The 11163-nt window shown below is 47.4% G+C and overlaps 1 protein-coding gene across 2 annotated transcripts; it reads right to left on the reverse strand.

Moving 5' to 3' along the window:
- Positions 1 to 4438: 4438 nt before the first annotated feature.
- On the reverse strand, positions 4439 to 9129 carry PTCHD3 (patched domain containing 3). Of its 2 annotated transcripts, XM_015853227.3 has the most exons (4): positions 8253 to 9129; positions 8033 to 8154; positions 7456 to 7601; positions 4439 to 6033 (listed from the first exon to the last, which is right to left on the reverse strand). In XM_015853227.3, the coding sequence occupies exons 1-4, from the start codon at positions 8979 to 8981 to the stop codon at positions 4445 to 4447; spliced, it is 2586 nt and encodes an 861-aa protein (XP_015708713.2). In that variant the 5' UTR covers positions 8982 to 9129; the 3' UTR covers positions 4439 to 4444. The 2 variants fall into 2 exon arrangements, with proteins under 2 accessions (XP_015708713.2, XP_085394887.1); XM_085538761.1 differs by lacking the exon at positions 7456 to 7601 and having other exon boundaries at positions 8253 to 9108.
- Positions 9130 to 11163: the final 2034 nt, after the last annotated feature.

The raw sequence follows: 11163 nt of genomic DNA on the forward strand, positions 1-11163 counted from the left end.
GCAGGCATCTCTGCAGATTGGCCACACGTATCATTTCAGGATATGAGTGGAAAAATTAGTATTTTTTTCACAGGCTGTGCTAGGGATGTGATTATCTGATTACTGAGCATGCATCCTGCTAATGGGATCCTTCCTCTGATAATGGGATTGAGAGTTTGGAGACCGAGAGCACAAAACCTTTAAAAATATACCCCAGGTGGTTAATGCTACCTGAGGTTAATTGCAATGACCGAACAACATTTTCACTAAAAGCTTTCTGTGAAATGTAGATACTGACTTCTTTAACAAGTGATTTATCTAATTACTGTCCCGATTATGAACAGAACAGTTTTCCAGGCAGAAAGGGCAGCTGCAGCTTTCTGTTAGCTCATGTTCAGCAGCTTCCAGCTGCTTGCAGATTTCAGGCCGTCTAATGTATCTCTGACGTAGTGTGTTGTCTGCTTGCATTTCCCACTCTGTCTTTCTGCTTGTATGTCCTATATATTTGGCAGACAGAAGCAAAAGGGCCTTCAGCTCCCTGCCACTGCTGTGCTCCCCTGTACTGCGAGCTGCTGCTGTAGGGCTGTCAAATGCTCCCTGCACCAGCTGCAGCTGAAATGGGCATCTCCTGAGCCTTTTCAAAATCAGCTTTCTTATTGTGCTTCCTGTGTGTGGGCTATAATGGTCTTGATTTTATTCAGATATTCTGTCCCCTTTATGGCAGATCCTGAGCAGCAACCAAAAGCAAGGCACGTGGAAGGCAGGAGCTGCCCGAGAACCACCTCAGAACACAAGTGCCATCTGGAGGTGATGAGCGCCTGGCTTTCCCCACAGTGCGTGGCTGGGCAGTGCTGGCCCAGCAGTAGCAGCTTGGGTAAGAGAAAGCCAGAGAGCAGCAGTGCCATCAGCCAGCCAGTACTGGTGCTTCAGTCTCATGGCTGGACATGACTTCACCAAGGCTTTGATCAACAGATTCAGTTACAGCTACGCAACTTGAAGGTGTATGTGAGATTCTCAGGTATTCTTAACCCAGCTTCACTGCCTACAGTGCTGAATGTGTGTAACAGCCTCATAAGCTGGGTATACAAGCTCTGGAATCATTCTGCTTCACATGATCCTGTCCATCTCTGCTTCAATTTCTCCTGTTTCCTATTTCTCCTCCAGTTTCACAAAATCTTCTTCATTTTGGCTTTTATCAGAGCAATGCAGCAGCGATTTGCAAATCACATCTTTGTTTTGGAGTAACAACAGGTTTCTCATGCATTTTCTTGTCCTTTCAAACATTGTGTATGACCAAAGGACAATGTGATTGAAGTTGTAAAGCTATAATGAGTGATAAATATTGTATGAAAATATCTGACTCTGTTGTTGTGGGTTTTGTTGTTGTTGTTGTTGTTGTTTTCTTGTGGGTTTTTGTTGTTGTTATGGCTTAATTCTGAGATTACTGAATAAAATAACGGGCTGCAGACAATAATCGCCATACTAGAAGATTTAGTGTCAAATAAAAGCATCCTTATATAAGTACATATAAAAGCCTTCAATTAAAAATCTTCCTGTCATCAGTAGATCCCACAGCTCACCCACTGGGTTTTTGTATTGCAGAAATCCATTGAGAGATGATAGTCTCCTTCAAGCACAGTTAATTCCCTCAGCTCACAGCAAATCATTCTAAATTAGCTTGTGGTGAAAAATATACTTTGTATTACACAGAAGAGATTTCAGTTTCCTTTATTGAGACAGGAATCAACATTTTAGATTAATCTTTTTCTTTAAGAGGTGTAATATTCTTTAATTCTATACTGAAAGATAAACTGAGTGTTAAACCTTTTCAGCAAATAATATCTAACAGATACATTCTCAAATCTTTGCACTAAATTATGCACAAAGGAATCTGACTATTAACATCACTGGCCTAAGGACCCAAGAGAAATGAAACAGAATTGCGTCCTAGGTGAACTAAGAAATATTTGCTTAGTACTGGAGAAGCTCATATTCTTCAATATTCAAAATATGAAGAAAGTAGCCCTGAGCAGAATTGTGATTTCTTGCCACTGATTCAGTTTATTGCCAAGGTGTAAGGAAATCCAATTAATGCAGTGTTTGAGGTTGTGGTCAGCAATACAGTCTGGTTGGAGGTCTGTAACTAGCAGTGCCCCCCAGGGATTGCAGTGACCTGGATGAAAGGGTAGATGATCTTAGAGGTTTTTCCAAACATAATGACTCTATGATCCCCTTTGGGGCATTTTTGGGCAAGGCTGCAAGGATGTTAAGGCTGTTGATGTGGTCTACCTGGACTTCAGTAAGGCCTTTGACACTGTCCCCCACAACATCCTTATGGAGAAGCTGGCTGCCCACAGTTTGGATGTGTGTACGCTCTGCTTGGTGAAACACTGGCTGGATGGCCAGGCCCAAAGAGCTGTGACCAGTGGAGTTAAATGCAGTTGGCAGCCGGTCACAAGTGGTGCCCCCAGGGCTCAGTGAGGTTTGGGGAGGAGTAGCTGGAAAGCTGCCTGATGGAAAGGGACCTTGGTGTACTGATGGACAGTCAGCTGAACATGACTTGATTCAGCAGAGGGTTGTTAGTTTGGGTAGTATGGTTGGATCGTGGTTGGACTTGATGATCTTTAAGATCTTTTCCAACTTGATTCTATGATTCTATTAATCTGTTCTATTACTCTAATGGCAGTAAGCTTCCTGATTCCTGTTGGCTCCTTCCAGAGCCATTTCTCAACAACAGTGCCTCCTGCATGTGAGTGCTTCCTGGATGGTGTTGGATTTTTGCTATGCAACTGTGCAGGGTAGATTACTGCGAGAGGCCTTCTGCCCATCTCATGCTATCTTCACGTCTGGGTTCTTTCAGGTTTCTGCAGACACTATGAAGGTTGTGTAGTGCTGCAGTGGGAAGCACTCTCAAAGCCTCTGCACTGCCAAATCTTCAACCCTGCCCCACAAGAATCCCCGAGTCCTCTCCATTCCCAGACTCTCTGCTGAGCAACTGAGCAGCAAACTTCATGTAGCACAAACCCTTCAGAAAATGACAACAACAACAGCAGAAAACCCCATATTTATTTATGCAGGTTTATTACAAAGAGGTTCGTTCTTAGCTCAGTGTGTAGTCACAAGTGAAAAAGAAGTCCAAAACCTTTAGAATTATCACAGGGCAGACTGGGAAAGGCGTTTTTGCACTATGGCTACCTCAGCCCAGGATGTGACTGGAGCCAGCAGCTCTTTGGTTTTAGTTGGGTTACATGTTTCAGGGCCAAAGCCTGACTGCCCTCCCCTCCTCTCCTTTCCCACTGCTTCCTTGTCTCCTTGTGGCGATATAAAGCAACTCCAGAGAACTCTTCAGGAGCTGGAGATGTGAATGTGAAACCTGGGAGGTTGTAGTGGAAATGCTAAGTCATGGCTTGAAACAGTGATTGAGCACCTGGCAAGAAGGCAGAGCATATATCCAGGCATACATGAAATCTGCTGAAACGATGGACTTAAACCTGGATTTCATCCATACATTTTGTCTGGGCCTGGTGTGTTCCTTTGACTAAGAACAGAGGTATCTACATCTAAACCAGGTTTAAGAGCTCCTTCCCTGTCAATTAAGAGAGGAACTTTTGAGGCAATGAACCACAAGTGAAGTCTATGCACAGAAACAGGCACAGGACTTGAAACTACAAGTCTTGCTTTTCTCCACTGGAAATGAAAAGAGCATAAGATGACCTGCTCAGCCTTGCACGTCTCCCTTCCACCTGTGATGCTTTCCTTATTCCTCTAGATGTTCTCTCTCCATTCTCCAGGACACCAGCTTCCCTGTGTTACTGAAACCAGCAGCAGTGAAGGTGGCATGGGCTGCTTGGCTGGTCTGGCAGTGCTGGTACTGGTAAATATATTCTGCTGAGCTGCCCTCAGCAAAACTGCACAGAAATCTCATAGATAATTACTTTGGCAGGCCTGGAATTCACAGAATCCCTGTAGCAACACAAGAATTTAATTTCTTCATGGTTCTGGGCTGTCCTTCCTGTGCCATGCCATGGCACGCTATCTACTGCAATGGTTACTCAGGAGGTCCACGTAAGGCCAGCCATCTACAGCATATCCTTTTGTAAACTCATTAATCTTCTTAAAGCATGTTTGTTGCACTTAGGAATAGAACAGCACACTAAAAAAAGATGCAGCTGAATGTAAAATGTTCATCATTTTCTCTTCAGGTTTGAGTGTTGCAGTAACTAACTTAGAAAAACGTTCTAACACCAAAAAGGGTAAAAAAAAGTCAAGCACAAAAGAAGTGACAAAATATAAATTCATTCTGTGCATTTTCACTTCTTCTGTTACTTATGCCTGGCTTTTCTTGAGTCTTTGCCTCTCTGATATACTTATTATCCCATCTTTCCTATCCTTCATTCCTTAAACTCATTGGAGGTCACTGCATTTTACTCTACACAAAATAAATAAGTTACATTGTACATTTAAGTTATGGGCAGTCTTTATTATCTCTGAACCTAGTGTGTCCAACAGATGGTGATTTTCCAAAGTATCCAAAAAAGGTCAGAAATACTGGAATAAACACCAGACCGTGAAGAGCCCCAAACAAAATAACAAGAAACATGATCTTAAAAAACGTTCTGAAGATGTAGGTTTTTGCTGCGGCCAGGACAACTACTCCTAGCACAGTGGATACTGCTCCTTGTAACACTGGGTAACCCAGCTGGTGCAGAGCTCCTATTGCCTTTGCATTGGCCGATGACTCTTCACTCGTAACAAAGGCATAGGAAATATGTGCAGAAAAATCTACCGAAAATCCAATGCAAATGACCAGGTTAATCATGGATATGGAGTCAAGGCTGATGTCCCAAAATGCCATGAAACCAGCAACGCCAACGATAACGGAAGCTATAGCAAAAGTCACCCACAAGCAACACAGTGGGCTGGGAATAAGCACAAGAGAGACAACGAGCATCGCCCCAGCAGCGATGGCAACATTCTGAATGGTGTTCTGCACTATTACCAGGTACTGGTCGTAGTAGATGAATGCTGGATGGTACACCATGAGTGGAACTACGCACTGCTCGGCTCTGTCTCTTAACTGATGTAACAGATTTTTCTCGTCAACAGCTGAGGTGACATTCACTGTCTGGATGAAGAAACGAGAAGCTGCGATTCCTTCTGCAGTCTTGTCAATGTCCCACTCAAAACTGGGATAGTAGTGGAATAGTACAGATAAGTTATTAATGAAATTATCCTTATTGTTTATATTTATTGAACCATTTTCAGCAATTCCGGTGTACACTCGCAGCCACGACAGTGAGAGGTTCCTGTCTATGTAGGCAATGTCCTCTAAATCCCGCATGCAAGCCTCAATTTCATTACGAACGGACTCATCCCAGTAATTCACGCTGTCAGTAACGACAACCATGACCCTGGGTCCGTATTCTGAGAAGTATTTGTCATCGTCGTCATAGTATGCAATAACGTAAGAGTCATCGCTAGCCAGGTTTCGAAGATCTATGCCCTCCTTCATCTGGGTGCATCCATAAATACTGCCACCCAAATATGCTCCATACAGCAACACCACAAGAAGCTTGATCCATTTACCTGTCAAGAAAGGACCGTAATACTTTTTGAAGAATACGCTCATTGGATGCTCGCTTTCTGCCTCGCTGGTTTCTGGCTCAGGCGGCTCACTGGAACAGCTGCCTAAACAACATGCGTTATACAAGCAGGACTTCTTTCCTACTTTCACTTGCATACAAGTTAACCAGTGTCGGTTTCCTTTCACTCTTCTATGATCTAACACGATAATTGCCCCAAAGAAGGTAATAACATAGACATAGCAGAAGACAAAGGCAGTGCCGGTGTAGAGGCAGAATGACCTCACAGAAGGAAAAGCAGTCCAGGTGCCAATGAAGAAGGACAAGACATCTGTGAGAGTGGTGATTGTCACAGAAAGCGCTGCTTCGCTGTAAGTCTCGGCCAGCCGAGATTTAGTGTCTGTTTTGTCTGCCTTGCTTGAGCTCTGTTCCCAGGAAGAGATCATGATAAACATGTCATCCACACCGACTCCTGCAAGGGGAGAAAAAGTTAACTCTGCATGGCACAAGGCAGCTTCCACTGACGCCCAGCAAACGCACCACATAAACAGCATTTAAGGTTACACCGAATTCCCAAAAAGCAGGCAAGGCTGCTGGCTTTAGTGCTGCTGTGAGTTCAAGATACAAGAAAACACATCCTTTGGACGCACTTGGCTCTACCACCTTCCAAAAACTCACAGTGACCTGTCACATCATTGATCCTTCTCCCAGCTCTGCTGAAGGACTGAGCACACCTCACCCATCTCTGACAAGTGTTTTGTGTCTGCTGTTCAAGTACCCGCTGATACAGATTGCACAGATACAAATGCATTGCTTATTCTGTCACATCTCTGTCCTCATCTGTAGAAGCATCTCCTGCTGTCCCTGGAATCTGCCTAAAAGCGCAGCTTCTAGTATTCAGTGATTAAGGAGCAATCTCAGTGCTCAGCCCTCCCATTTGTGCCTGTAACTTTGATACCATGAGGGAAAGCCTGAAAATGTAACCTAACAGACCATAAACACAAGCAGCTGTTCAGACCCACAAAGCAGAAGAATAAAAAACACATAGATTTTATTCCAGAAATGTCCTGTGATTTTAAACCAAGCTTGTGACCTTTACATGGTTGGGACTGGCACTCATCTCTCTGAGCATCAGCCTGAAACCCGGGAAAGGATGAGCAGTAAGCCCTAATTTATTTCCAGCAGCATTATTGGAAGATGTTTCGAAAGCTAAGCTCCGGCTGACAAGTGGTCTGTGTAACTGTGGCCATTATACTCAGTAACTTCCTTGTGCTCTTGTGGGGTGCTGATTCTAAGAACAAGCACTGCTTTAATGTTATACCAATAAGAGACCAAGATATAGTCATTATATTGCATAGGAAATTCCACATCATCTTAAAACAAGATGAACTTCTTTAAAATAGGAGACAATATTGATGTATTCAGGCTCTATTTCATTTGACAGAAGACTACGCTCCTAATATAGGACAGAAAAGCTCATAGTAACTTACTCCCAATATTCAGCTCATAATACATATACTGGCTTATGTCACTGCAAGTTCAGCCTAAGTTGCACATGGGGCATATGCTCCATTGTGCTTGCTGCTGAGCTACCTTAAAACAGATGTGAAGCAGCCAGATAGGGAGCTCTCAGTGTACTGTAAGAAAAGGTGTTCAATGTGCGGAACAGTGGAATGAGGGCAGGCAATGTTTTTTTGAAAGCAGCCCTTCTGCTTCTCTTAGCGTACCCGCACACTAACCCGACCAGCTCACTGTGCTGCTGTAGGAGGCCAGAGGAAGCTGCATCTCCATAGGCTACTTATGAACCAACGCCACTAAAAGAGTAACACTGTCAAGTTGTTTTAATTCCTGCTTTTCTCTTCACACCAGAGTCCAACACACTTTTTCTACTTACCAAGAATAAGAAATGGAGCATTTGCTACAGTTGCCACAAACGGTACTCCACAATACAGCATCAATCCAAAGCTGCTTAATACAGCTAAACCGGAGGAAAGCACTCCACAGCATGCAAGCCAGATGTTATTTCTTACACAGTTCAGCCTGAAAACATTTTAAGGAACAGCTTAGTTACATGTCAAGTATTTCACCAAGGCATTTGGCATGACAACTGAATTCTCTGCAGAGATACGGATCGTATCCCAACCACGAAGAGAACCTGATGGAAGCTGCTATTTGCTAGGATTGCTTACAAGCATTAAGACAAAATGAATGTATATGGCAGGTGCCACATGTACTATTACTGCTGGCCAGTTACAGAGAAACACATCTGAGGGTAAGCACGTACGAACCCCACAAAAGCAGACGGGATGCGTGTGTACTTTGGAGAGAAGGAACAAAGAAACGTGTTTTTGCCTGTGATTACATTTCACGAGGGCCGCTCAGCAGCAGCCCAAGGAGCCCAAACGCAGCTGCACCCGCAGTGGAAGCGCAGAGGCGGCCGCTCGCAGCCCCGGGGCTTCCAGGTACTTTACCTCAGGCAAGAGACGACCGAGAAGGTGATGGTCAAGAAGTAGGTGATGGAGAAGAGCGGGATGACGCTCTTGGTGTTCCCTTCAAACTCCTCCTGTCTGGACAGCGAGGTGAAGTACGTCACCTGGTGCGGAAACAGCGCGAGGTCAGCGGACGCGTTTCTGCCCCGGCCGCCGCTCGGCCCCGCTCCGCCGCAGCCGCAGCCCCCCGCCCCGGCGCTACCTCGACGGCCGTGAGGTTCAGCTCCCGCAGCTCGGCCGGGAAGTCCCGCACGAACGTCTCCAGCCACGCCCGGCTGTCGCCCGCCTGGCCGCCGTCCTCCCGCAGGTAATACATCAGCTTCAGGGCCCGCGCCCGCTCCACGCGCCCGCCGCCGTCCGTCCGCACGCCGCCCAGCGCCGTGCCCAGGAAGGCGGCGCCGCTGCCGGGGAAGCGCAGCTCGGACAGGGCGCTGCCGTTGTCCAGCATCGGCAGCAGCGGGTTGGCGAGGACGCAAGCGCCGCCGCTGCGGGCGCAGAGCTGCTCGTAGCCGAGGTGGCGCGTCAAGTTGTCCAGCCGCAGCACTTCGTTCCGCGCCGGCACGTCGAGCACCGAGGCGTCCCCCGCCGCCACGGCGATGAGCGCGGCGTAGGCGCCCTCCGTGGGCAGCCGCTCGGCGGAGAAGCGCTGCGAGTCGTCGGTGGGGAAGTGCCGCCGCACCGAGTCCCGCTCGGCCTTGGCGGGCCCGCCGGTCGGCGTGAACTGGCCCTCGATGTCGTTCGTCTGCAGGTCCGGCAGGAAGTAGAAGCCGGCGCCCAGCCCGGCCGACAGCAGCAGCGGCAGCAGCACGAAGGGCCAGGGCCGGGCGGCCACGACGCGCCCCAGCGCTTCGAAGAGCCGCGTCAGGGGCCGCTCCACGCAGTTGGTGTTGCTGCAGGAGCAGCGCTCCCGGCCGGACCGCGGCTGCCCCATGGCCGGGCCGGCAGCTCCTCCCCGCGGACCGGACGCGGCCCTTCGCCCCGCGGGCAGACGAGCTGCCGTTCCCCGTCCCGTAGCGGAGGCTCTGAGCGTTCTTTAGCCGCCCCTTGCAGGCCGTCCCCTTGCCGGCCGGTGGCCGCGCCCTCCGCCCTTCCCGCTCCCTCACCGCTCCCTCGGCCGCACCCCCCGCACTCAGGTGGGGCTGTGGTGCTGCCCGCTCCGCTCCGGGGTCGGTGGCCCCTCGAAGCGTAACGCTTCTCCAAGCCAAAAGCAGCGCTCGGCCTTCGGAGCGTGTGAGGAGCCGAACAAACTCACTGAGGGGCTGAGGAGTGTAGGGAGTGCACGGGGAAAGAATAACGAGCAGACGGACGTGGGAAGAGCAGCAAATTAGGCCGGCACGGTTGGCTCCAGAGAGCTTCTGTGTAGCTCATGGCTGGGGAGTCCAGGCTGCTGTAGCTGAGCACTGTAAAAAAGTTGGGGTTTGATTTTTAGGGTTATGGGAATAGTCTGGAAACGTAACAGCTCTTGTGCGGACCAGCTGGGCGTGAATGTCTCCTGTTTGTCTATAGACGTAACGGCTCATTTCTGTTTCTTTGGAACTGCAGAACAGGGGGGTGTTTCTGTATCCAGGCTACCTGTGGAAAGTGCTTTGCCAGATGTCTATAGACAAACAGGAGACGTTCAGCCCTGAGCTTCCTGACAAACAACACAGGCACGCTGGTGTGCACAAGAGCAATTACAAGCAGGACGCTAATACATTTCTTTGTCCTGCTCTTTCTGCTGTAAGGCAGTGTCAGGTATGCCCACAGCACTTCTGAAGGAAGTTTGAGTAACTTGTTCTCTGTGGTGCCCACTGTTGTGCCCCACAATGACAGCAAAGCTGCCTTCTTGCCCAACGCAGCCTTTCCGACCACCTGGATGGGGCGATGTGCTCAGTTGGTTGCCTACCTGCTTTTTCTGTTTGCATGCACGGCTGCCATCAAAGATAGGTCTTTGCCTCCAGTGCTTGGCAGCAACAGTTTGTATCCGTGACTTTAAACATGTGCAGATGATGGGAATGATGGGGATGTAGCCTGGTGATGAGCATACCTATGTGGTGAGTGAATTCATTATTTCTTCTAGTGAAACTTATCTACTTAGGTAATAACTATTCTAAAGAGAACTTTGAGGTTACTCTGGCTCCAGGATGTGGGATGAGCTCATATTTATTCACACTGAAGATTTGCTTTTGTTATGCATAATAATTCTGTGGAATTGCCATCCACTGAGCAGTATCAGGATGAGACAGGGTGCGTGACTGCTGCTCCTCTGATCAATGCTAAGAGTGGTGTTTGCTGTGATTATGTAACCTTAGGCCATGCGAGGAGGGACAGTGCCAATGCAGGTGGTCAAATCGTATGAAAAACTGTGACTGCCTTGTGTGGTATGGCAGAGTTGTCAATGTGTGTTAGGTGTGTTGTGGGGCTTTTCAGGAATTTCTGTACTTAGTTGAGTTTATTAATTTTTAGGAAGCGTGAAGTTGCATGTAGATTTTTAACTGACTAAATCGTGGGTATCCAACGTTTTGACTTGTCTGGGCCGCACTGTGTGAGAAGGAATTTCTCTTGGGTCTGTGCTTGATCTGAGAGAAACCTCTGAGCACCTTGGCTTACACAATGCTGAAATAAATAAGCAGTGTCTCCCCTGAGTTTGTGATGATCGACTCATTGCACGGCGATGGCAAATCCATGTTATGGACAACAACATGGGTAAGGCGTGATTGTGAAGCGAGGGATATTTTCCTCTGGTAAGAAGAGGTCTTAAGGAAGTCTGGTAAAGAGGTGTGATCAAATTTGATATCTGACTGCAACTCTGTACGTTCCATTTGAAAACTTTTAGGTAAAGTTTTTATGTCAGTGGAAAATGGAGACACGCAAATACCAAAAATTGGTGATCTTTTCAGCAATCTTGAAATCTGTTCTCAAATCCCTTTATCAAAACAGAAAACAAGACCGCATATTTTTAACTGTTTGCAGGACTGTATTTAGGCAAAGTATCAAAATTTGCCATTATCTGCCACAACTTGAGTGGGCGCCGTCCCCCTTATGCCCTGATTTCATCCCAGACAGCACCAATTATACACCTGTGTTTACATCTCCATATCCATACCCATATCTCCATATCCATACATCTGGTC

This window comes from Coturnix japonica, chromosome 2 (assembly GCF_054131305.1).
Source record: "Coturnix japonica strain WE chromosome 2, WE-NBRP24, whole genome shotgun sequence".
NCBI lineage: Eukaryota > Metazoa > Chordata > Aves > Galliformes > Phasianidae > Coturnix > Coturnix japonica.

Excerpts from the sequence above, each read along its gene's own strand:
- PTCHD3 (XM_015853227.3), bottom strand. The coding sequence starts at position 8,981 with ATGGGGCAGCCGCGGTCCGGCCGGGAGCGCTGCTCCTGCAGCAACACC. Across the intron at positions 8,155-8,252 it reads TGAACCTCACGGCCGTCGAG|GTGACGTACTTCACCTCGCT; the intron begins GTAGCGCCGGGG and ends TTTCCGCACCAG. Across the intron at positions 6,034-7,455 it reads TGCTCCATTTCTTATTCTTG|GAGTCGGTGTGGATGACATG; the intron begins GTAAGTAGAAAA and ends CTCCCCTTGCAG.